We start from the raw sequence: 27,196 nt of genomic DNA, 5'->3' as shown, positions 1-27,196 counted from the left end.
CACAGCTCTTTTAATTTAATGTTGAAAAAATAAACTATACATATATTGCATATACTTTTCTGCTACTCCAAATAGTTATACATAGTCTGAAGATACACATTCAACAAAACCTTACAGTAAAAGGAAAAGATTTGCCTGTTCTGTAAGCCATTACGTTAGGTAACATTAGGTGTTCTGCATCTAATTTTCACTTTTTAAGTCCATTCTGTAGCAAGATTGAAGCTTAAAACAAAGCATTCTCTGACAGTTAGAAAATTCCTGATTTTGAAGAAGCTAAAAAGATTAAAGTTTACAAGGATATATGTACTAGAATACATTTTGTTCATACTCCCCTGAAGTGAGAGGAAGTTTGACTCTGACCTTTACATCTCAGGGTATTCCCTATCAGAAGAAAGTATAACTAGACATAAGGTCAAAGCAGCAGGAAAAAAATAGTGGTTGTTATTTCTATCTGGAGATAATAACAGGAGTAACAGCACGGTCTGTTGTACCTGAAAGATTTAAAATTTCCCCTTTGCATGGATTAATTTTAATATATAAATATAAAAACATATAAAATGTGTATAAACATGTATCAGTGTATTTATTTCCCTTAACACTGCATTTTTTAAAATGCTGTATTCACATCAGTCTCAAAAGAGCCTTTACTGAGGTATCCATACTAAGGAAAAATAAAATTTCATGGTATGAGTATTACTATTGAATTAAAAAGGAGTAAGAAGTGGAAAAAATTAACAAAAGCATAACGTTATACTTTCCAGTTGCATAATACACATTAAACTTTCTAGTTAAATAATACAGAAGGCCTTTATGTTTGATCACCTGCGTTAGAAAGGTAAAGCAAACCTGCAAGATATTCATAATTTTCAGTTGTATGTACAACCAGATATAGAAAGCGTATAAGTACATTTTGTTTCATGTGACATGCAAAATTCTGCATGCAGACTAGAATGATTTATTTACAGAACTCCCATACCTATAGAAACTTCCCTCAGCTCCCCAGACCTCTTCCATCAGTTTACCGTATCGTTACTCAATTGAAGGACTGAAAAAATTTCAAAAATACAGCCAGACTTCCAGACTGTAAAATCATGTACCTTCTGAAAGGCAAGAAGCTGCAGGCATGTGGTCCCTCCTGGATTTTCATAGACTGTTCACCTGGCATTAGCTGAGTACGAGGACTTGAGTATCAGTGGCATATGGTACCTCACCTGTTTCCAGAACTTAGAGTTGTATGACTGTGGTCGCACAGTGTGTTGCTCTTTCCATTTGACTGTACCTTGCTGCTTAATAATAAACCTAAGAGACTCCTGAAGCTTCTCGTAAGTCCCAAGTGTCTCCATTTCCAGCAGGATCACCTTTGTATCGTTTAGAATGAGGGCATTGTATAAAGCAATGTGTTGATCATAAGCATGTTCTTTACAATTAATCAGCTGCTGTGTTAGAAGGATGATCAGACGTCTGCTCTTCTGTATCCTCTTCTCAATTGCACTGGCTGTATCTAGCAATGTGCAAGAAAATGATGAAACCCTGAAATTTCTTTTACAAACTCTTTTCTGTTTAAGCACTTCATTTTTGTTACTTTTTAATGAGAAATAACTTCTGTCTCACTTCAGTCTAGTGCAGGTTATTCATTAGAAGAACAGCTTGAAAAACAAAAATACAAACAAAACAGCAACAGAAAGTAGGTCATGTCAGTGAACAGAAGCTGAACTTCCTGTTACTCTAACACCCTTGTACAAGTTGAAAAACCCTGAGTGATAACGGCAAGGTTAATTCCTCAACTTAGTTTGTGGTTTTATCCTCTTCCATGTCTTGTAGACCTACTCAGGAACAGTTTAGCTGTGGCTTTGCCCAGATAATGGCTGTGCCATTACCCTACCCAGTGAGAAGGTGTGTGTTTAAAAGAGTCACACTTGGGGTCACATTTCCTGTGTGAAAAAGATATAAGAAGATGATAAACAATCTGTGCCCCTGCCCTGTAGCTTGCTTTTCCTAAAACACAGGCAAGCACAGAGTGCCACTCTGTCACCCTGAAAGAGCAGGCAGACACTCAGCTGCTGAGGAGATGCGCAGAAAGCTCAGGAACGTAAAGGAACCTCCTATACCCCTAAAAGGGACTAGAGCCACAATTTACTCAAGCTTGACAAGTCATTCATTCAGCGTGTTGTCTGATCTGAAACTTACCTTCTCCAGGATGTATGTCTCTCCCATAAATACACAGTTTATATCCACATTTATTTTCTAGAATATCAGGCATGATTTGGTAAACAAAATATTCCACAAAATCAGCTTCATTGGTGTGGTTTTGGGGGTAGATAACATATGCATCATATATCTTCCCATCTGTAAGGCAAAACAAGAGAAAAGTCTATTGTGTTAACATGAATTAGAGCTGTCTATTGCAAAAGCTAGAAGAAAAATAAAAATCTCAATATTCAAAATAAATCTAGGTAGAAGTTCCTGTTAATCTGAATGATGTATGTCATCAGGTGCATGTTTGGAAATTAGAGACAGTGCACACTGGGTGTTTTCCATGATCAGTTGTTATGTCCTGTGTGTTTTAACTTTGGAGAACCTGACCTTTGTATTAAGGCTGTATCCCAGAGTGAAAATTTGATTGATTGATGCAAATTAGCATGAAACAGAGATGAAACTCAGCATGTGTTATTTCCGAGATACAATGGGCTGTTGACAGCCCTTGTCTTTCAGGACAAGACGCTCCATTTAAATTCTTCCACCTTGAAGTTATTCTTCATTCCCATGACATATCATACTTCTGAGTGAAAAGCTCCATTACTCAGGAAGTAGTCTTACAGTGAGAACCAACTACAAAGTCAAATATTTCTTTCACTCTTTTCTTGATTTTTCTCAAATATGTTTTCCATTACAGCATTTTTTTTTTCTAATCCCAAATGTTCCATTTCTTTCTTTCCAGTGGAGATGATCATATCCCTTTTTTTGTTGCTATCTGAAGTTCTTGTCTAGACCATCCTTACAATAAAAAAGAAATAGCCGTTTCCAGAGTCTAATTCTTTCTATCATAAAACACATTTAAAAGGCAACTGCCCTAAAAACTATATGTGTTTCCTCTTTAAAGAAATCAGCTGTAGATATCTACCATACAAACATCTATGGTAGGAGTCAGCTTCAGATTTAAAAAACGTAAATTTAGGTGTTTGCATGAAAGCTAGGTGTCTAAATTCCTGCTACAATGAGTGGAGAGTCCATTGTAGTTACTGAATTCTAGAGTGATTCAGATTACTCTCATGTAAATGCCAGGGGCCCAGCTGAGTTGCCTAAACATAGGCACCTAGTGCCATTTGAGACTTCCTATGGTACCCTGCCTGATCTCCAGACCCTGCTCCAGAAGTCTGCAACATCTGGCATATCTGAGTTATGTGTCCAGTTCTTTGGCCAGCCTAAATGACTCTAAATGCCCATGTTTAGACCACTGACACATGGTCCCAGTGCTTGGTTAGCTCTGCTGAATTTATTGATGAGGAGCTGGATTTGGTCACCTAAAAACTTTATCATGTAGTGTCATTAGGCACTGCCTGCCCTTCAGCTGCCATTGCAAAGGGGTTTGGGTCTCTCTTAAGTCCTAAGGAGGTTCCAACAGCACTAGCTGCTTATGGTTATCAATTGAACCTAGCGCCAGATTTCTGGGCTTCTTGTCTGTGACAGGAACTTCCATGTGTGCACCTTCGTTGCATGCGCCTCAATTTAGTTGTCTTAATCTTGAGGTCCACCCCTGAAGCTGGATGGGATATATTCCCCCCAAAAGTGTCTTCCACAATATTGGTACCTTTCACTTTGGTTTATAAAAACTGTATTGCACTAGCACATGCCTGTGAACACTTTAGACAGCAGGCTGGTTCCTTTGCTTTAGAGAGCATGTAACAAGTTAACAGCACTGTAAATCGGATTTTCACTGCCGTTCAATGTTTTATGGCATGTTTTGCGTTTGTTCAAAAAATATAAAACCAGGACTGTGTTCCTCTTTTATGTACATCACTACAGAACCCAGGAAACAAGGGAATATAAAGCACTACCAGGATTAGATATGTCCCCTCTTATCTAAATGATTTTAAAAGGCATGAGGAAGCAAAGGATCAGGCTCAGGTGTCATATGAGTTGGTAAGCAACTATCAAATCCATTTCCATATGATTTGCCTTTTTCCTCTTTTTAAACTTTCTTGCTCAATTCTTACTTACCGTCCTTGATTGAGTAGGGCTGAAATATCTCCCGATACAGTAAGACGATATCAACTCGGAAGGACTGATAAAGTATAATGGAGACTGCTATTGCAACCAGCAGAACTAGAAATCCTATGATCAAGAGGACATTAGGAAGACCCACTGCAAAGAAGAGGAAACTTGTTATCCATAGAGAACTTAACCCACGGGCTGAACCCTCAGCCTCTCGTATCCTTACTTCTGTTGCAGTTTTAAGGAGCTTACAACAGAGACAACATAACTTTTTCCTTTCCCAGCTGGTGTAGCCAACGCAGAGTCACCTAAACTAGAGCACATTAAGCAGTATATAATTCTTTCTTGTGTTGAATCCAGACCTATGTTAAATATCACAGCTGATAATGATAAGTGTTTTGTAACACTGTAAAACTTAATAACATAACCAGCAACAATGTTCAAGCATTTTATAAGGCATCTAAGCCTACGCATGACAATTCTAAGTGTCCACGAAAGGACAAGCGGAGGCTTCTGGCAGTTGCACAAACAGAGTAAAGAGAAACTTGTGCAAATAATGAATCTGCAAGATAAGAACAAAGTACACAAAACAAGAAGGAAAACAGAACATATCCTGGTCACAAAAATAAAATAAACTATGTTGGAAGCAGATGATCTTCTCCCCTGCTTTTTCCTTTGAAGAGGGTCAAGGAGAATAAAATAGCAACGATGAGTAAGGAAAGTTGGGAAAGGAGCCACCTGCTCTAATTCCAGCTTCCCTCATGGAAGAGCTCTTGAATTAGAAGACCACTTTTACCTTAGAGATGAATACATATCAAGGATATATTAAGACTAGATATAAGGAAGAAATTTGAGGTGGTAGATGTGCCATCTCAGGAAACATTTAAGGTCAGGTTGGAAGGGGCTTTGAACAACCTGGTATAGTTGGAAGATGTCCTTGCTCATTGCAGGGGGTGTTGGACTAGATGACCTTTAAAAGTCCCTTACAACCCAAACCCTTCTGTGATTCGATGATAATGTAAAGATGGCAGTCGTCAGCTCTGTGCTATCGTATGGACACAGCTAGTCTAAGATTGTGATTACCACTCTTCAGGGACAGCTATGTTTCTATCGCAACCCAGATAGCTGCATCTCTGTGACAGCCCATTTTTCCTCTTGTTCTGTGATTCATAGAGCCAAAGTCAATCTAGATGTGTGCATCCTCCAGATGGTATCTACTTCTGCCATAGTAAGAGACAATGGGAGATAGAAGCAAAGTCCTTTTGTACTTCCTCCAAACTAGAAAGACAGAAGCTTAATCCACATGCTGTTACAGCCAAAAAAGCTGAAGAAGATACTTTTGGTCTATGTCCTGGATGTATTGAATCCACCCAAGATTCAGTATTGAAAACTATGAATTGTAGATAGCCAAGTTTGAAATTAAAATATCAAAGGCTTTATACAACAATTACACAAAGAGGATTTATTACTCTCTTGGAGGGAAGATTAATGGCAGTTGTCTCATATCAGAAATCTGCTCCTAAGCAAATGAAAGACACATAGATCTACTCCACTTGGTATAATGTGTAGACTCAGAGCAGTTCCATGTACATTTTTTTTGTCTGACAACTAAATCCATTAAAAGCTTTCCATTTGCAGTCAACCTTCCTATACCTAATCATTCCTGCCCAACATGACAACTCCTCATCCTATAGTTGCAATAATATTGCTGCTTTGGGGACTTTTCTGTGTTTCAGATCACTGAAATTATTTGAATTAAAAATATAGCCCCAGAGCATTGGACTGTGTGAAAAACTTTTACCACCAAAGAAATGCACATGAAAACACCCAGATTGTGCATCACATCTGCATAAAAGGGCCCACCTGTCTTTTTATTTTACTGTGGTATAGCAAGCATAATAATTGTTATATGCCCTGGCTTAGGATATCACTAGAGGCATGTATCTCTTCAGTGCTACAGTGAGATTTGAGGTATGCTGCAATTTCAGAATTATCTTAGCTGAGGAAAGAAATATTCCTTTGAATGCTGACCACATATAAATTCAAACACAATCATTTTGACAATACAAGCATGGAGGTCAGCTGTGGCATCCTCACTGTAAAGACCCTTCACAGCATCTCAACCCATGGAGGGTGATTATATGTACTAGTAGCAACTCCACCAAGCCTTATGCATTCAGAGCAGGGATCAGACATTCAGAGCTTTACCTCCCTCTGCCTGCAAAACACACCCAAGACAGGTGGCTGCAGCAGCAGGCCATTTACCAGCACTTGAGGAGGTGCATCTTACAGCAGGCTGAAGAGCCAGTCTCAATTTCCTCCACAGAAGCAGCAACGAGATGTTGTTGCTTTATGGTCTGTGTCACCAGAAAGGAGCAATTTCAGAGCTTTCGCTTGAACTTGACACTAAGTAAATGAAATAAGGTAAAATATTTAGCAGTGAAGTGTCTCTTATATTGACATTTACAAGTCCCCTGGCTTCTCCAAGTGTTGAGTAAGGCAGTGTATTGAGTAGTACTTACGGAAACAACCTAAAAATACTAGTGCCTGAGAAATCCCACTGAAAAGGTACATAAATAAAGAGCTTACAAGTACATTTTCCCTTTCCTTTGGTAGGATGCAAGATAAACTTAACATGATTTTCACAGCCTTCATGTTTCTTTCTTTTCCATTTAAAGGGAAAAAAGAAACATCAGGCATGTGATGAAGCATACCTTACCAGAACTAGGAGATCTGAGGAAACCCCCTTCCAATAAGATTGAAGTTGGCAAGAAATCAACCAGTTTCTTTTATAGTGAAGCTAGGCCATTCTGTAGTTTTAACAGTGTCACATGATGCCCATGAAGGAACTTTGTCCTTGTGGACCCCCTCAAATCTTACTATTTGATCCATTTTCCTGGCCAATACACACAGACACGCAAACAGACAAAATCAGGAAACCCCTTCCACTATCTGGTGAGGACGACCCAAGCATCAGAGATTGACCCTATTTCTTATTGCTTCATTTGTTGACAGTGTGCTTGCATGACATTACAAATACTGTTGGGTATTTGTATTGAGTAAGTATCTATAAAACAGCTTGAGAAGAAACAGGTTCCAACAACAACTTCTGCAATTATGAACCTAAAACAGTTTACATCTGGTTTTGCAATGATTAGACAAAGGCTGGAAAAGAAGTGATAAATTTCTTGTGCTTATACAGCTTGTAAAGCGTCAGACAAAAACCCCACAGGGGTCTTCCTGGAAGAGAAGTAAGGCTGACTCAACCTCTCATTTCTCTGGAATAAATCAGCTATCTTCAGCAGAATGGGGGCAAGGGTCAGAAGCCACTTTTGGAGGCCCCGAACAAGGTTGAACAGATCTTGTTGTTCTGTTTGACTTTGCTGCATCATTTAGTGGCAGACAGTTAATGAGCAGACTGTCTTCTAATGCTGTTTATTTATATTCAAGAGCAATGCGAATACAGAACTATCAGCTCACAAGAAACAATATTGGAGAGACCAGAGAAAACAGGTCAGAAAGCAACATTTGAAGGATTTCCTGACAAACTTCGAAAGAACAGCAGTTTTTTGTAACGCCTCTGGCTTCTAAGGTGGACGCACTTACAGACAGTAAAGGCAGAGATCTGGGTCTGAATTGCTGTCCACATCCATCTGCCAAAGATGAGCCAAAAGGTTAGGTTTGGCATTAAATGTCTTTGAGGAAGAGCAGAGCTGATGTTCTGGGTTGAATTTTATCTGTGCTCTGAATTACTGGAATTTCTGGCATTCTCCAGACAACAATGTTCACACTAGAAAGACTGGTGGTACTCTGGGCATTTTATGCTTCCTTGTGAAGGAGAACTGAGGAATGTTCAGAGAGAAATAAGATGAGGCTTGTGGGTCAGACACATGAAAAGCTATCTTCAGTTATTTAACCAGCCTTGAATCAAGGTGAAGAACTAAAAGCCAATGCTGGCTTATACATTAATAAAAAAGAAGGACTTGGAAGGTATTCAGACAGCACATGTATTCCCCAGACTGCTTAAAGGGGATACTGAAGGGATGTTCCTGTCCTGACCCAGCTCTGCTGGAAGAAGGAGTTAACACTTCCAGTGTTTCTCCGATAACTTGTCATTGCCTCTATCTCAAGAGCTAACAGCTTCCCTCCCTCTGCCAGCAGATCTACTTTTTTGAGCATTGATGCCCCGTGGTTATCAATGAGCTGAACTGGCATCAACAGTGTGGCCAATTAGTTTTCTTGTCCTTAAGAGGTGGCATCTTCCAGCATGAGAGATACCAAGCAGCTGTGGAAGACAGCTGGGAGCAGTCTGGCAGGCAGAGTCGCTGTCTCTTGCCAGGTGTCCAGCAAGACTGCTTATGTCTTTGTCATGAAAGGTGGAAGAAAAGGGAATTAAAAGTTGTCTCAAATTCCTTAGCCTTACAGTGACCAGAGGCACACCACACAATATGCAGATGATCTCAGAACACAGAAGAGTGCATGTCTTGCGGCACTGAGGGAATGTAAAATCTGGGATGATCACTATCTCTGGAATGAAAAAGAGAGATATAGGACTGAAAGATCTGGAGGAAATGAAACAGCTTGTATTTTCTGTAAAGAGGTATTATGAGACATGAAGAAGGGGCTTATAAACAAGTGTTGGTGAAGGAAAGGAGTCAGATGATACCAAAGAGCTTTAGGCAGAGGGGTAGACGGGAGAGAAAGGATGAGAAATAATGTGGAAGGATGGATTCCATATTGACCAGGGGTGATCAAAGTCTAGGCAGGGGGTAGATGAGGAGGGAAAAAAGAAAAAATAAAATAAAAGAAGAAATATCTTTCTCAGCAGGAGGAGAAGCAACCTCTGAATGCAGCAGCAGCAGCAGCTGAAAGACGCAAGGACATTAGGACATTAGCACCTCCTAATGGAGGCAAAAACATAGCTGCAGACTGTCAAAATTCATAGCCAAATCTTCATTAAGTTCTTCTCTTAAAACAAAGAAAGAATTTGCCTGATTTCTCTGTGTCTAAAAGACAGTGTGCATAGCCTGGATACCACCAAATCACACCAAATGGAGCTGGCTGCATTGCACTATGCCTAATAACTGAGGTACTTAGGTCATGTAGCTCATTTCTAAAGAGCTGATCACCTTCTCTTACAAGATTTTTTTTTTTCCTATAGTAAGTAAAAAGATACACGGGGCAGAATTTTTTTTCACAATACAGTACTTTTCTTCACACGCATCTGTGAATACATACGTGTGTGCACAGCACAACTGGAAAATACGCTGTTTTTACCTGTGAAATGCCAAGCAGCTTTGCCAGTAACATTATTGGCAGTATTAATGGAGTATTTTTGTTTTCCATGGAGACAAAATCAAACATCTCTCACCACTCTTGACTGCGAAAGAAACTCCTCCTTTTCTCATCGCTTCTTTCTGGCAATTTTTTATTCTTATCTGAATTACAATTGTTATCAAAGTGAATTGTTAGTGTTAATTATAATTATATTGTTAACAGTGAACTAGGACTTAAAGTATTTGATTGTGACTCAGAAAAATAGACTTAATACCTGATTCCCACAGAAAATTTCCATGGGGTGAGCCAAATAATTCATCAATTTTTGGCTTTTGAAGACAGAGACTATTGCTGTAACACCGAACAGGTACTAACACAGAGGAGCTCTAATGCAATTACTTACAGCATCTTTGCTTCCTCTCTTAATCTGCCACCTTTGCTGCTAAGCACTGTTTATCTAGTTAATTAAATGTCCAATGCTCCCAAAATGGACTAATTTGAGCAGTAAGTTTCACAACACCTATTAATCTCTTATTTCCTGTCACTCGTCTGTGCTAGGAATATACAAATAATGACAATGTAACCCATACTGAATGCCTGAAAATAAAACCGGAATACAGAGCAGGAACTTTTGTAAAAAGAGCATTAACAGGTTAGTAGCTAGCAGACACAATTTGTGCTGTGGGAAACACTAAGGAACAATCACATACTTAAAAAAAAAATAAAACAAGCCAACACTTTTTTCTCATTAAAAACAAACAAACAAACAAACAAACCACAAAAAAGACAGCGAGTACATGTTTTTATTACACATTTACAAGATGGGAGGCACGAGCAAACCCTACAACATTTTTATTATAATCAGAGGCAAGCTGTCATTGTTTCAGCATAAATGTTGCTTAGCTGTGCAAGGAGCAAGTGAAGAAAACTAAAGCAGAGCACAACCATTTCTGGATGCAGCATTGCTTACACCAACAGTGCTGAGGAGCAGAAGCAGGCATCTTGACAATAGCAGCAAGGAGAAGGGGACAGATATCCACACAAAACAGGCAGCAGTGAAGGGGAGGTCACAGCCAAGAGCTTTCATTAACATTTACTGACGACCTATGGATAAAAAACAAAATAAAATTTGTCTATAACAGAAAACAGATTCAATGAATCACTTGATGAATATAGAAAATGGAATATACTCATTTCTTCACCTAGTTTAGTAATATGGGGCCAAAGGGCTTGTATTGCCTGAACTGGAGTTAGCAGGAACTGTTACTCAATTTCCTTCCCTATCATTGCAAGTATGCTCCCACACTCAGATACCTCAGTGCAGAGGAAATATGTCTATGCTTTGAAGCCATGATCCTTTAGGAAATTATGAACAGTCAAAAATACTGCATGACATGAAGCTGTGCGCACCCTGTGATCACAATACACTTGATTTTATTCTTCCCACCATTTTCTTATAGAAAACTAATAGCTGTCAAAGGCCTTGGGGTTTCTTCTCAAGATCCTTGGTGGTTCAGCATATCCAAAGGGATAAGAAAGAAAACCACTGAGTGCAGTTTCTTGTGCCTTCACACACACAATAGCATTGTCAGTGTTGCTGTCAACAGTGCTTAGGGATCTGGTTATCCCTAGTAAAAAAAAAAAAAAAAAAAAGGGAACACAAAACCAACAAAATCCCATAGGAGCTAAAGACCATCCCAGTCCACACCATTTACTGCCCTGGATTGTCCTTCTCTGGCAGGAATTAGTAGAACCATGAATTTAAAAACAAAACCAAGGGAAAGCCTTTGAAGTTACTTACACCTCTGCATGGCATACAATGAACAGTGGTGCTCAAAGGGTCAGAGGATAAAGCCAGACCTTGCAAAAGTTAGTCACACCACTTACTATTCAATCAAGAAACAAGGCACCATAGTGGATGTGGCATGGGAAGGAAGGCAAGCAAACTGGCAAACTGAGAGCTGGGACTCTTGTTTTTAGTGTTTGCCTGTTTTCTGCTATGGTTCCACACTAGAAACAACAGTTTGATTCTCAAACAACAAATCTCTGCTCCTCTCAATGCATCATAACACTGATGACCGAAGCACATGTAAGTTCTTTGCCCAACTGTCATCTGCAGGGGCTCCTCTAGAGCCCAAGTATTTTGTAGAGCAGACTGCATTATACCAGTCTGCTTGACATCCAAGTGCACTTGCCTGCCTTCAAGGCAAGGGAAATCTGTGGCCGAGCAGAAATATACTAGAGACGGGAAATTCTTCTCACAGGGCTGATACAGTCACACTCTGTACATTTAATGTCTTGCTGATACCACTTGAGTAATGCCTCTGACCCCCCAACACCCACCACCAGCAGAATTTACTCCAAGGACTTTCATTACTTAATAAAGCCATGAAAATTTTGCCACTGTCTTGAGTATGTAGGGAAGAAGCAATCTGGGGTTTCTTCTTATTAACAGAAACTTTCTTACTAACTGAAACAAATAATAAAATAAATTCACTAACGTATTTCAGATGCAAAGTGTAAGAAAAACAAAACAAAAAAATCCTACCTTCACGATATGATTTGAGTTGCAACATCACTGTGGCTCTTGTGTTGTGCATTTCATTCACTGCTACACACGTGAAATTTGCCTGCAGATCCTCCTTTTTTATTTCACTAATATGCAAAGTAGTCTCTCTGTAATAATCTTGCTCACGTCCTTCAAAACTATTAGAGAGAAAAAGAGCTGGTACTGTTGGCTTTAATGGTTAGGCACAGTTTCCATAGAAGAAAGATTATTCTGTGTTACATGTACTTACGAATGAGTTTTTTCATGGAATCTTGAAACACGCAAGTATTTCACTGGGATGTTATCCACATCCCATGTGACAACAGCCATTGGCTGTTTCTTAATCCCCAAGCGGGCCTGACACTTCAGAGACAAAGCAGCACCTGGTCAAGATACAGAGAGATGTATAAATTCCCTGATGAAAATCAAGTGTATTTTTATCTTCCTCATAACATCTTTTTCTACAAATCTTCATACCACCTGTGAGTTTTGTCTTATCAATTTTGACTATTTTTTGAATGACTGCTGACAAAATGATGCATAAGAGAGACTCAAAAAGAAATGGTGAAATGAGGTTTTTAACAAACTACCTAAGACAACACCAGGGATTACAAAAGGAATTATTTATATTTGTTATGATTAAGACAATTTAGACTTTACTTGTGATGCTTAACCCATGTAATCAACTATTGAAGAACATGGAAAGTAAATGCTGGTTTTCACACAAATGTACATGGAAATAACATAATTAAATTTAAGTATATATTACATTGCATAAATCTTGTGCGCAGAGTCTTATCTTGGATTTTAGTCAAGCTGGATGAAAGTAAACCAGTCCAAGCAAAACTAAAACAGGAAATTGCTTATTAAGTATTTGTCATTAGGAAATATTTATTCCAAAGTGAGAGTCACGATTGCACTGGAAGAAGGTATAATTAAAACACTTTATTTCCATGTAAATCTGCGTCTAAGCAGGGCTTAGATAAGATTAAAAATCTTATGATTTACATCCTGAATTGGGATTAGGCAACATGGAGAAACCCCTTCATTTTTGGAAATAGGAGGCCATAGAACCATTACAGCAAATGGCTTTTAAATGTAAAGCGAATTTGCTCCATGCAAGCAGAACTGGACTACTTATTGCCCCAGAGGGATAGGCAAAGCCCCCACAGCGCTAGAGACTGAGCATCTTATTAGAGAAAGAGGGTCCTGGAGCACGGATCATCAAATTCTGAGTGACAAGCAACTGGGGGAAAGAGGAAAAAAGAACAGGAATGCAATTCAACATGGCAAGTCTCTGAGCCACAGTACATGGCATCTCTGACAGGGTCCCAGGCCCCTGAAGTACCTGCTACCAGAGAAGTCTTGCTGTAGGGCAGAAACAGTGGCGCAGTAATCACTATCCCTTCTCTCAGTGCCTCTGGTTCACCCCACCTGCCCTGGGAGACAGGCATCCTGGGCTACCTGTTCATGCTTCATGTGGGTTCAGTCATGTTTTTAGGCAATCACCAAATGTTAATTTAAAAACAATTTAAAGTCTGTACTTACCAAGCTCCACTTCTATTACATCTTTGTCCTTTGGAAATAAAATTCTAGGAGGTAGAGACGAGTGTTTTGCTTTAGAAATTAACGAGGGAAAGAAAGCACATATTAGAAAGTTGTGAAAACTTATTTTGTACAATAATGATTATAACCTGTAAGGTTAATATTTTAAGATCCCAAAGCAGAATTGCAAACTAACAGTAGAACAGTGTTTCACATGTCTGTTGGGATCACCTGGTTTTATTCCTATGACCGAATATTTCTAAGGAGTCTGTATGTGTTAATAGTTTCAGTATTTTCTCCCAAATTATTCAATTTTTGTCTTTTTACATAAAAAGCAAGGAAAAGTTTTAGGTTCTCAAGCACTGCTATAGCTGCTGAGTGGGAAAAACAAGAAAATGCAGTGATGGGTTTGTGTTTTCTCAGTTGCTTATTTCACTTTTAAAAAGAGATAAAGATTCCTTCCAACACTTGAGAAATTACTCATATCCATGATATGAAACAGGTAAAATGCACTTTTATGTAGTATCTGAACTGGAGACCCTATAGCCCAGAGCTGCGCACCTGTCTTTCCCTGTTTCCCCCATCGCTGCAGCCTCACAGCTGAGCACATCTGGTTCCCAAGACTCTCCCTGCTGTCTGAACACCACCGCTGCACCCAGCTGCTTCCCATTACACTGAGCATCTTTTATCATCACGTGCTAAAAGGATACTGCTTTTTCTTTAACATATTTATTTTCTGTTCCAAATAATAATTTTTATGGACAGGTCCAAACTACATCCACCTACTTGACTTGAAATAGGCATTCAGTTTTTCCAGATTGTTTTTCCCTTGATGCATTTTTCTTCTTCTCTTGCCCTTTATACTGTCTTACATATCCCACTCCAAACACATTGCTTGTTATCCTCTCTCTCATTAAGCTTTTCCATCTCAAGACACCTATGCAACACCCATAACCGTATTTCCCTTAAAAAATATGCAGGAACTCATTTAACCCCCTGCTTCTAAGCTGCCAGACAAGCAATTGTCTTCACCCATCCTAACCGTTACTAATTTTCATTAGCTGGATCTGTTAAAAAAAGAAGTCAGGAGAAAGTCAGTAACTTCCTAGCTAGCTGCCAGAATTCAGAGGCAGAAGGTCCTCTGGGTCAGTGTGGATCTGCAAAGGCAACAGGAATGTATGTCATAAGCCAATATTATCAAAACATAATGGCTCCATTCACCAGCATACTAATTTTAAGGGCTGAAAAAACTCAAAGAAGTTATTACTAAGTAATTTGAATTTAGTAAAAACTGGAAGAGACATGACAAACCCAGCTCAGATTTCACATGTTATGTTGCAATTCCTTCTTTCTGCAGTGATTTCTAAAGAAAGACAGATAAACTTCAAAATGAAGTAATCTGCCTGGATGTAACAAGCTTTTGTAAATTTGGAGGACTTTATGCCAAATAAAACCCAGAATTTTTTATTATAACCCAGACACAACGATATTGATGACAAGTTAGAGAAGTTTTGGTGAAAGTACCTCCAAACAAAAATTGAGTGTTAGGCAGGGAAATGTCATGTAGACCAATGGGGTATTACAAGTGAGAGAGGGAGGAAATGCACGACACCTCCTAAACTACTGTACTAGCTCTCAGCTGTCTTCTGTCCAGCTCAGAATAATCAAAACAAACTCCACTACTGAGATCTGAGCACAGCAGCAAGAACTGGAATCAAGGCTCCTACATTCCAAATCTACATTCTGCCCACAAGCTGTGTGCCTCCTCACAGAAAAAAAGGTCTGATGTCAGCCTACAAATGAACATTATCTCTTAAAAAAAAAAACCAAACCAAACAACCAACCCAAATCCAAGGCCCATCCCCAGCCCTCCTAAAAAATTTCTGACTATTTTGCTACTGATCTGATTGAAAAACTGAAGGCACATTTTAAAGTTTTGCAAGTTGATGCAATCTGGAACCGCTGATTGCTGCACACTCTTCCCCTGACCACCGTCCAAATACAAAGCCTCCCTGAGGAGACTGCATTCCAGAGGCACCCCAAAGACCACACGCTTCAGCCACACTGGCTGCATTCAAAATAACAATGACACAGTAATCTCTGAGCTCCACTCACTTTCTGTCTCTCTATATATTTTGCTCATTTTGTCTCATTCAAGATAAACCTAAAACATTTTTCAGCCTGACTATCAAATAAATGCTAGATAATCAAGATGGACCAAAAGGTATTGAGTTGTAGGCCGTCAACACAGTGGTCCAATGATCACCAGATGACCCTAACTAGCTACAAATTCTTCTCCCCTTGAACAAATAGAAAGCAGAGCTTTGTGGCATCCCTCTGAGGAGACCCTTCATTCAGAAATGAGTGCTACCAGCCAGGTCTACCACCCACAGTATGTAACCAGAGTCATCAGAGACTTTTAGCAAAAAGCTGAATGTGACCAGGTCTGAATTTAACCCCATCTTGCTCCACATGGATCTCCATCCACAAAATTCACCTAAAAAAGCTGATCTAAAGTTTCTTTGAGAAGATAAAACAAACCAACAAAAACTTTTGCTCTTTAATGTACAAAAAAAGCTTCCTTTGCTATAAGTAGACCTCAGTCTTTTTTATCTTAGCAAGCTACAAAATGACCACCTTACCTTTACTTATGAAAATCCTCGTTGCTGATACATTAAACACATGTCCTTTATGAGTGTAGCTAAATCGACAAGTATAATAACCATCATCCTCCTTTCTTGGGTTGTTAATAAAAATATACTTTTCTCCCTTGAAGTATCTCTGTCCCTGAAGAGGTTTGCAGTCCTGGAAAATAAATATCTCTTTATTTGGCTGTAAATAGCTTTGCACGGTAATCTGATCTACAACTGGCACTATCAGGGTTTTATTTACCTTATACCACTGGATGATAGTAGCATTCTTATAATTGTCAATTGTAGGACAAACAATTTTTCCTCTTCCAGTGTCATTTGGATAACGAATCCGACTTGGGAAACATATTCCTTGCTTGTATGGATGCACCTGCACGCTCATGTTGAATGACCTTGTGCGATTATTTGAACTTTAAAAGTGGAATAAAGGTATGTCAATGATAGTATTCTTATAAGGAATATATTAAATATTTGTAACAAACGTTAAGTCTTGTTTTAGAAACATATTGATGATTATTGTAGTTCAGTCACAGATTGATTTTAATGACCTGTCATAAAAATAGCAATTGCAGGACAAAAAGCCACATGAATTGTTGTATACCATGAAAAAATTGCATCATTTCCATAATAATAAGAATGTATTACTAAAAAAAGTGTGTTTCTTTCTAGTCTTACGCCTTTCATTTTTCAAAGTTGCACTTACAAATGTATAACGCAAGTGTAGTTTCCAGAATGCTCTCTAGAAGTTGGCAGAAACCAAAGAAATCGTTCTGAGGAAAATATTTGTGATCCCTCTTCTTCTGCAGGAATTATTTCGTTTGTATCCATGTGATACCAGGTGACTTTCACAGATGAACTCCATCGAGGACATTTTATAACCAAAGCCTCACCTTCCATTGCATCAACTGCAAATGAACAAAAGATAAATGTCTTGGACAAACTAAACCCTAGCCCCACTGAGCAGAGAGAACTTGGCATTCTTGGATCAGCAGGCCAGTCATTTCACTCTACCTTCTTTGGGCTTTCAGAGGTGATATATAGCAAACATTCTCACTAGATTATTTTTCAAGAAAAATTTTGTTTATCTTGAGTTATGGAGCCATTTGTTTGCATTTGTATGTTTAGTAATTAATGTGTGGGACTCAAACAAACAAACAAGCAAACAAAAGCCTAGATTCAAACAAGACATACACTAAAAAACATGAGGTTTTAATTGAAAAATAGTTATATCTTGAAATGAACTTCTTATGCAAATCTTTACTTGAAATCCTGGTTTCACTCAAAACAGAAATTTAAACACACAAAAAAATACTGTCTTTAATGCTTTACTAGTAAGTTAGCTTTCTTCACTTCAATATAATAAATATTTATATAACAGAGAAGAGCTCTTTTTCTGCCTTTTTAATACAGAAAAAGGAAAACAATAATTTTTTTTTTTTTTCATGAAAGAAAAAAGTAGTGGGAGGAAGCCTGTAGATAAGATCACTAAAATAAATTTAAAAAAAAAAAATATATAAAAAAAAAGACAAAATCCAGGAGAGTTTCTCTCTGAAGTTCATGAAGATATGAAAACATTGAAACCAATGTAACAGACTACAAGGAAGTATCTGGTGGGAAGGTGAAAAGATGCCAGAAAGGAATAAGAGAAAAAGCAGCAGCTTAGGAAAAAAACCCACACATGCTCACACATAACAAAAAAGAGAAACAAGTTGCAAGTAAGACTTTTTTTTTTTTTTTTAACTGAGTATATTTCTACTTTTGAATTCTGTAACTGGTCCAGAGAAACTTGAATCAGGCAATTTTGTCAGATATTTAAGTGCCTGGGCACCTGAATAACTGAAAGTTATATTGCGTTTTGGAGAAGAGAAAGGGAAGAAAATAAGCAAGGATGGAGACTGGATAAAGATGGACATTGACAGAGGAGCTACAATAGAGAGAGGAGTGTGACAATGAGAGTAGGTAACCAAATAGCTAACCAAAATTGAGAATATCTATCAAAAATAACTTTGTGGGAGTATTGCCACCAGCTGTCTTTCGACAGATAGGTGCACAAATTAGGTAGTGAGCCTCTCTACATGGTGAACACTTGGCTTCTGCTCTGGTTCTTTCTAAAGAAGTGGTCCATCTCCACTGACATTACTTGTCATCTCACTTATTAATTCAGTCACCTAAATTAGCCACGTCAGGTATGAGTACCCCCAATCATGTCATTGTAACAACATTCCCACCCATAAGCCTTGCAAAGACAGTGGGACATATTAGATGTGTCAGGGAAGACAGCATTGCCCAACTAAAGGAGGAACACACTGGAAATACAGCTTTCTTCAGGGGAAAAATAAAGGAGAAGAGGGAACACATAGAAAATGAGAGACCTCATCTAAACTGAATCACATCAGAGAAAATTACCTTGGCAAATTCTTCAGCAGAATTTGGCCTCTTAATAAATCTAATTCATTTGAAACTTAGCATTCATACTGTAAACTTGAGAATATAGGGAAATATTTAGAGATCATATCTTACAATGTTTTTCAGACAAATAAGCAACTCAGGTGGAGATTAGAACTATGTGAGTCCGATGTAACACTGTCATTGGTCAGAACTGGTCAGCATTATACAGATGAGTCAGCAGAGCTGACCTGTGAGTAAGAGCTTATTGGTTTGAATATCCCCCATGTGTAGGGAAATGTTATAGTTACATTGTACTTGTGGATTAACACCCCCAAAACCAGGACATTAAAAGGCATTTTTAACAAGCAAAATGCCATTACATCCCTGGTTCAGCAGGGTGCATATGTATATATGCAATTTAAGTTCAGTGCAATTTAAGCATGCTCTTGGAGATTTTGCCCAGCTGGGACCTGGAACACCAGCTGCTCTCAAATCCTTTCCAAAAGGCATCTTTGCAGAGATGCCAAAGAGCAGAAGTAGAACCCAGGCTCAATGTCACAGAAATGGACAGCACTTGGTGCATAGTAGTATAAAGAGAAAATGCATAAAGCCAGTTTTTAAGTTGCTATTTGTGGCTTGACGTGAACTAGTTAATTTTACTCTTAAAAAAAAAAAAAAAAAAAAAAAAGGGCAAAAAAACCACCTCAAACCAAAAAAAGCAAAAAAAGAAAAAAAGGGGAAAATTTGGGAATGGCCTACACATTTATTCAGAATAAACCTCATCAGAAAGTTTTTAATGTAACTTACATGTTTCAGATGTCATGGAAACCGAGAGGAAGGTAGATAGGAAGATCAAATGTACATACGCCATCATATTTCTAAACCAAAAAGAAAAACATTGCTATCTCAGAATATGCTCAGACTGCACCAGTTCTGCTATTGCCATGGCACTGAGGTACATCTACTAACAGATAACGGTATTGTGCAGTGATAAAGTGCATCATGTGAGCTGCTCTGCACAGAGCAAGTGTGTAACAGTGGTTTTGCAGCTTTGAGATAATGCTCTTTGTTCTATAATCAGTGCATTGGCTGATGTTGCATTGAAATTACTGTTATGATTTAGTTTAATGAGGGTGGGGGAATTACTCTGCCATGGTGGGCCTCTGACAGAAGCCTTTTTTTGCTTAGTTGCTTTTTTTTAAGTAAGCTAAATGTACATTGGCATTCTCTTTGTAGTCAAGTGCAGAAAAATTATACCACAATTTAGAAAGGGATAGATCCTGGATTTGAAAATATATACCCTGCCTTTGAATTAAGCTTACATCCAATCAATCGCCTAGGGCACAACACCTTTTTGGCTTTCTACGGAAATGAAGGTATCTTCAGTGACAGCTTCTCTAGATAAGTGTTTAGCAGTAACAACAAAACCAGGTGAGTGCCATCAGCAATGCTAATCTGGAGGGGATCTGAAAAAATGGAGTGGGAAGGTAGATAACAGAACATATACTACGCTCGTGTAACAGCAGTAGGGCAGGTCCCATGCCTCACTGATGCTTTCATTTGTGTCTAACTGGTCTCCACCTGCTGTAATTCACACCTTGCAGTGTAGCTCAGTCACTCTCCAGCAAACTCCTTTATTAAAGAAACTGGCTACTTGTTCATGGACATTAAACTGATGTAATCTAGGAATATTTCAGGAGACAGCTATACTATGCAGCTGTAAGCATTCTACTTACCGTTAAATAAACCGTTTGCTTGAATTCTGTCCTTTACTGCAGATCACAGAGTGGTGGGTTCTAATATCGTGTAGGAGGAAGAAGTGGTCTCATGGTACTACAGATGGCAGATAAATTTTCAAGAAAAATCAAGTTAGAAATGAATTATAATTTATCTTGCAGATAGTGAACACGAGGAGTGAAAAATACGCAAGAAATGTACAGGCAGGGTAAGTACTGTCATCGCACTTGCTGCAAGGCATGTTTATTGCAGTGCCAAATATTCCCAGACTAAGCAAAGTTTGAAAGACCTTATCAAGACCTGCATTATTGCCAAGTCTGAAATTCAGAAAAAATTCAATTTTGAGCTTTCAGAAATGTCATTGGGTTTGTACTGATACAGAAAGTTTCTTCTTTTAGAAGGTTTAATAACATAGAAGCTTATTCTTAAATTCTTAAAAATAATAACAAAACTTAGTGTTGGAAGAGAAAAACATGAGAATTTCAGTGTAGGTGTTTATAGATATATAGCACCATTCCAGCATTAATGTCACAGCAAGGCTGATGCCTTTTATGAGAAGTGAATGGCCAGCTAGGAGCCCATAGAAACAATGTGCATGAGGAGCTGCTTGCTTTCATTAGAGCTGGGGAAAAGCACCATGTACAAGAGATTGCAGCCTACTGACATCTCTAATTTTAAGGAAATCTTAGGCCAGTTTAGTAGTTTTTTAGAAGGTAATTTTTAGCTAAACAAGTATCTGTAGTTTTGCTCTGAAAGACACGAACGAGCTGTAGTTTTGCTCTGAAAGACACGAACATTCCTCTGAATGAAAGAGGGTTCAGGGGATGACAGATACAGGATAGGCCTTCAGCGAAGAAAGAGCAAAACGGCGCACAACAAAGTTCACAGCATCAATGCAGTAAATCACTTCCTTTGTTCATCCTTTAGAGCAGAAGGCTTGTTCCTAGAACTTATTTCTGACACTACCAGGGAGCAACTAGATTGGCAGGTGAGAATACAAAGCTGAGTTTCACATATCCCAGTTATTAGAGGCCTGGATCCAATTCAGGACCTAAACAGATCTGTATTTGCCAGCAATTCTGTTGACTTTATTCATCATCTAAAGTCTACTTTAATCAAAGTTGAAAAATTATATGGGAGTTCATGGCTCCATGTTCTCCTGCGAAAGAAAAGGGAGGTGCAAATGCCCTGCACATATTTGGAAACCAGTTCACTATTCAGCTGATGGGAGCAACATTTGGTAGATATATGGTGTCTTGGTCTCTTGAACAGCTCATCAAAAGCAAGTGATGAAAGTTTCTCTGGCATACTGTAGTGAGCACCCCACTTCCACTATCCATGAGATATCTACCAGTTCTGTTTCTGTCTCTCTGGGCAAAATCTAAACACTGCCATCTAGCTCTAATCTTTTTGAGAACTGATTTTCCTTGGTATGGTTTCACTGAGCCTCATTATTCTATAGATCTGCTCTAAACCATCACCACTTCATTCTCTGCACTAATTTCCACTCTACTTAAATGTGTTTCACTACCTTTTGCTGTACCTAATCTTATTGGTTCAAATCAGCTTTGGCTAGCTATGTCCCATTTGTTTTTTCTTGCAGAAATTACTTTTTTCACTTGCAGCTTACAAGAGCCATTATCGATCATGCCAAATAATTCACCACCTCCATACTCTTGTGACTTTGCTAATCAGCATTGGCTTATGCAGAGCAGATCTTTTCTTCCTAAAAGGTCCTTCTGACCAGCCAGGTGGCCAGTTTTGCAAGCTGACTTTCAACTATTTGGTACCCAAATACATTTGGAAAAGCTCACTTGTTCCAGAGAGGGACTGACTGACACGTCTGGGACTGCAGCAGGGTATAGTACAAACTAGCAATGTAGCAAGGGAAGGTGAGTCCCTTCAAATTATATTTGTGCAGCCTTCCAGACCACTGTGCTATCAGATGCTGAATGCCTACAGCATGCAAAATACATGTATGTGTATTCACATAAGCAAACATGATATGCAAAACACCAGCTGCAGCAGGGCTACTTCATATAACCGAGATTAGTTACATTTAATAAACTGAGGCTCCACAGTGAAGTCTCCAAACAGACCCTAAGAATCAGATAAGTGAAGAACTGTAAGCTGAATAATAGATAGAATATAATTAGATTGAGTAATTAAATAGACATAAAAATATTCAGAATATTCCTGCTCTGCTGGGAGCCTTTTGTCTCCAAGTGGTTAGTTCTCTTCCACAAACTTATTTGCCCCTAACAATGTATATACCAACAGTTATACCAACTGTCCTACTATTTTTTAGTGCTATTTTGTTTAAGCTAGCAGATACTTTAACAAGATGACATAAAGTAAAATGATTGATTTTTAAGGGAAAATCAGTTTCATAGACTAGATTTGGAGACTGACTGAAATGAGGTTCTTTCTCATTTGTTATTTTATTTGTAGGTGCTTAATAAAAAGTTGCAAGGAGCTGTACTTTCTCCATTTTTGAGATACAGCTTTGTCCAGGAATGGAGACAGCCAAATACTTGCCCTCCTCAACTCTTCTAAGAAGGGCCAGAACGATCCAGGAGTAAGAAATTTGTATTTGCCTATCTGCGTATTTTTGTGTTTCGCCTTCTGTTTCTTGAAAAAGTATGTCTTCAAGAGACCTTACACATAACTGGGCTACCAGCCTGCACCAATCCAGTGTAAAATAGTTGTCCTAAAGGACAGGTTCTCCCTGCCTAACTTTGATGATTGCTTGACTGATTTTCCCCTCATTTTTAAGTTGCCGTGTACTGGTTGCAGTTTAGGTAAAGTTTGGGGGTTGCGTGTGTGAATACATGCAATATATGGGGCTCTAATTAAAGAGGAATGTTCCCTGAAAATATAAGAGTTCAGGCAATCAAAAGAACAACATGATTCTGTTTGCAGTTTCCAAAGTCAGCAGCAAACTGCCAAATTACCTCCATAAAAAGCGAGGCAGAGACTGCAGTTCTAGACAGCAAATAGCAAGCGGAGGACTGGTTCACTAGTGCCTTACAGGTTGTGGCATTACTCTATGCAAAGCAAAATTAAAGCATTCACACATCCATGGTACTTAGCTCAAATAATCAGGGTATTATGAAGCACAAGACAAAGACACCTCACATCTCACAATCAAAAGGAAGAAGGTCCTGTAGCTTTAAACCCTGAGAGACAAAGGCCATAATTTCTGGAATGAGTTTTCTTTATGCTTTTGCAATTTTATTTGGAACTTCTATTAAAATACATTTGCCTGAAGTAGAACATGCATAGCAGATTTTTGGATCCTCAGTATGCCATAAATTTAGATTGATAAAATCCAGGGGAAAAAAGATAAAGAGGCATTTTCCATATATTTCTTTCTTACTATAGCTCAGAATAACCGCATGTTATGAGCTGAAGTCTGAACTCCATGAAGAAAAAATTCAGTATGATGTTGAAAAATCAACAGATCCAAATACAAAGATTTGGGATAACTACCTGAGTATGTCAAAACCTAGCCCCTAATGATCCAATATGAAAGGAAAATGAAAGAACTGGGAACCCTGGAAGAACTGAGAACCCCCTAGTCATGTTGGAGAAGCAGTAGTCTATATGGCTTAACTCCTTGCTTTTCCAAAGGCAACTGTGTTAGTAACATATTTGTGATTTTCTTTCCAAAATTGTATTTGGCAACAAACTCTTTATAGTACTGTTTATGTAAGTGAGCAAACATTATAGAAGTACTATACCTTGCATATTAACAAAACTTGGAAATGTTATTGCAATTTCTATTTTAAAAAGCTTAACAGACTTAGAATTCACTCATTCACCTGTTGAAAGTTGTTTTTATTATCAAGCCTGAAAACCCATTCTGACTGAAAATGGACTATCAAAATAGCAACAGTAACACTGAACTTATTCCAGAACTAGAACTCACAATTGTTAACACCTACACTAGTTACAGCTGTAAGTGTAAAATTTAGGCATTTCAATGTTAAAGTATGGAAAGGCTAGAACTGATAGACACATTATTCTTACAAAGTATTTTGAAGCAAGAAAGTACATAAATATACTCAACCCTGAAAAATCCATTGCACCATTCTGTGTATTTGAATAATTAGTAAAAATATCTGCCAGAAAACTGAGGGCAAATCCATTTCTAAATACATTTCATTATAAGGTAATTCTTTGTGTTGGTCCCAAAATTATTTGTCTATCACACAAGCATAGCCACTATTTTAATACAATTTTTTTTCTTGAGATAAAGAAGCATTTACATGAACTGAAATAAACTTTCTTTTAAAATACTTAAGTTATTTTTGGTTAAATGATAATATAAAAATTAGACCTACCATCTGGAAAATAAGAAAGCAGAAAAGTGGCTTGCTCTCTGTGGCTAGGTCCTTTGCACTGATTTCTCTGCTGTAGCTTGTACCAGATATTACTGGGAACTCTTTTTAACTGGCTTGTGCAATTCGTATCTGTAGAAGCAAGATATACAGCTTCATTTTGAGACACCTCCCACTGAATAGAGCAGAACATGCAAATTACTGTAATAAACTGAAGTACCTATCAGAGATGACATCTCATAGTTCCAATTAATCAGGTATCTTTTACCAATAGCATAGGTTTTCCATTTATCATAACTTATTCCACTTTAGCATGATTATACAGCAATAAATCTGCTGGCTGGTTGCTGGCTTTCTCATATGCCTAGGGAGAACAAAGAAGGGACACTCAGCCGGCAGAGGGTGCTTTGAAACAGATTTTGTCTGAAAACAAGTGACAGATTTGCCTGGTCTACTCAGGCAGCAGTTCCAGAACAGCTCTAAAACCCCCTGGAGCAACAGGAAGAGTTTTTGGTGAAGGAAACTGCTTCACTGAAGCTGATGAAAGAAGGCTGCTGAGAAACCAGTTGGCTGCACCAGCAGGTAAATTAAGTTTCTGAGGGAAAGTAGGCTGGAGGGGCAGAGCAGTTCCACAGGAAATCCAGATCACCTCTGGGAGACCAAGAGGGAGAAGGAGTCACCTCAGCAGTAGACACAACCCAGTGTACGGTGACCCACAAAAGCAGGTATTCAGGAGACCATATGGGCCACCGAGAGTCAGAAAGACGTTTTTAGGGAGCACTGTTAAAGACTGCTGAGCAGCCTTCTAAGCATCAGCACTAAACCTGGACCCATCAGATCAAAGGTCCCATCTCGTGCAGCAGCAAGTCTAAATGGGCAATTTCAGTACCAAATCAGCCAAATTCCAGAGGAGAAATCAGCCTGCACATCTCAGCAGAATAACCCCTAAAGACACTTTGGGAATCAATTGTTCATTCTTTCTTTAAGCAAACCAGATTTTATACTATGATCATTCTAACTCTTATTTTTCCCTGGCAGAGTTATGAATATCATTTATCACTTCCAGTGTTCATGGAACTTTGCTGTCAGCATGCAGCAACTCCACAACAATACACAAAGATGCGCAAAAATCTTGCTGATGTCACACCTATACTTTCCCCAGTTCTTGGTAAAGCATTTCCTCTGAAGTGGTCTGGGGGCTGCATTTTACATGACACAGAAAATGTAAAATAAAACCCTGCAACAATGAAATCTCACAATGTTTTGGTCAACCAGTCAGGGTCAGCTCACATCCCTCCCTTGAAAAGCTCACAAGCCACTGCAGTTTTGTCTCAGGCAAAAAGTCTGGAGCAAGCATCTACAGTCACTGGTAGATTCAACATCCTCTCACAATGACATGTCCCTTACTTTAGGGAAAGGTTAAATATATTCTGCCTGGATACAGAGTAAGTTCTTCTGTCATAAAGCCCACTGAAACTTAAATCAGAGATGATGATTATGCTGCTCCATACATCAGAAGAGCCCTTCATCCCATAGTCCATTCCCCACGCCCAGGTTGTTTCCAGATCATAACACAGGTGGGAAGCTGAGCTCCTGGCTAAAGGGGATAGTTTCCAGCTGAGCAGAAGCTATCTGCAGCTTTCTTAAGAAACTACAGTCAATGTAGAATGCTTCCTAACTTTTGGCCCAGCTTCTACAAAATTTTTATTTGATAAGTATAAGGAAAAATGTGTTAATGGAAATACGTCAAGAAATGTCTTTGGTGAGCCAGATGCTGTTCCCTTGGCAGCCTGCATGCATAGCACCTCAGAAACCAGGAGAAACATGTTCTTCAAGCAAAAAGGTCAAGTAGTAATGGGCTTAAACTGAAGTGTGGAATAGTTAGACAAGACAGCAGGTAAAATCTTGTAACAGGAAAGGTAGTGAAGCATTGGAAGAGTTTTCTGGGAACTTAGTGGAGCTGCCACTAAGTGTTAGATCTGCAAGAAAAATCTGGTATTGGCATCAAGATGGTGTAGTTGGCCCCACGTGTCCTTACCAGCACTTGGAGTCAATGGCCCAGAGACTCAGCTGCTTGTGCTGATGTGTCTGTGATGGCTGTTTTTGGTGCCGCATGGCTGTATGAACTTCACTCAGTTGTGCTGGCAAAATTACTCCTGAAGTGTGAAAAGTAAGCAAGTTAAAGCCATGCTACATACAAAAACTGAAAACCCGGATCAAATGAAGTTATTGATATCAAAAGAGTCAGGAGTTCAAGCACTGAAGAGTAAAAATGATGACATGAAAAAGATAAAATCCTGAGATAAAAAGCAGAGATAGGAAAACAGCAAGTCAGCAACATCAGGGTTCACTCTAGTCCAAGAAACAAGTGCTGAGTCTAGCAGAGTATTAGTCCTGGCTGTCTAATACCTACCTCTATTAGCCAGGAAATATTTGCTGTGCACATTTTTCTGCACCCTGCTTGCAGACTGTCACTGCACACTATAGGGGACACC

The 27,196-nt window shown here is 38.7% G+C and overlaps 1 protein-coding gene across 2 annotated transcripts; it reads right to left on the bottom strand.

Annotated features, from left to right (window-relative positions):
- IL1RL1 (interleukin 1 receptor like 1) lies at positions 1-26,857 on the bottom strand. 2 transcript variants are annotated; one of them, XM_030475760.1, is made up of 12 exons: positions 26,740-26,857; positions 24,922-25,065; positions 24,705-24,833; positions 20,358-20,454; positions 19,429-19,499; positions 16,937-17,138; positions 16,475-16,643; positions 16,225-16,387; positions 13,586-13,654; positions 12,288-12,420; positions 12,038-12,195; positions 10,275-10,593 (listed from the first exon to the last, which is right to left on the bottom strand). In XM_030475760.1, the coding sequence occupies exons 5-12, from the start codon at positions 19,493-19,495 to the stop codon at positions 10,583-10,585; spliced, it is 972 nt and encodes a 323-aa protein (XP_030331620.1). In that variant the 5' UTR covers positions 19,496-19,499; positions 20,358-20,454; positions 24,705-24,833; positions 24,922-25,065; positions 26,740-26,857; the 3' UTR covers positions 10,275-10,582. The 2 variants fall into 2 exon arrangements, with proteins under 2 accessions (XP_030331621.1, XP_030331620.1); XM_030475761.1 differs by lacking the exons at positions 10,275-10,593; positions 20,358-20,454; positions 24,705-24,833; positions 24,922-25,065; positions 26,740-26,857 and adding exons at positions 1-1,501; positions 2,188-2,346; positions 4,219-4,362 and having other exon boundaries at positions 19,429-19,498.
- Positions 26,858-27,196: the final 339 nt, after the last annotated feature.

The sequence above is a fragment of the Strigops habroptila genome, chromosome 2 (assembly GCF_004027225.2).
Source record: "Strigops habroptila isolate Jane chromosome 2, bStrHab1.2.pri, whole genome shotgun sequence".
NCBI classification, from domain to species: domain Eukaryota; kingdom Metazoa; phylum Chordata; class Aves; order Psittaciformes; family Psittacidae; genus Strigops; species Strigops habroptila.
Note: the sequence above shows the minus strand (reverse complement) of the source record. Positions and strands in the feature narration are given on the sequence as shown.

Coding starts and splice junctions, on each gene's coding strand:
- IL1RL1 (XM_030475761.1), bottom strand. CDS start 19,495: ATGATGGCGTATGTACATTTGATCTTCCTATCTACCTTCCTCTCGGTT. Junction 13,655..16,224: donor GAGGATTTTCATAAGTAAAG/GTAAGGTGGTCA, acceptor TAATTTCTAAAG/CAAAACACTCGTCTCTACCT. Junction 1,502..2,187: donor AGACATACATCCTGGAGAAG/GTAAGTTTCAGA, acceptor GCACATTGCTAG/ATACAGCCAGTGCAATTGAG.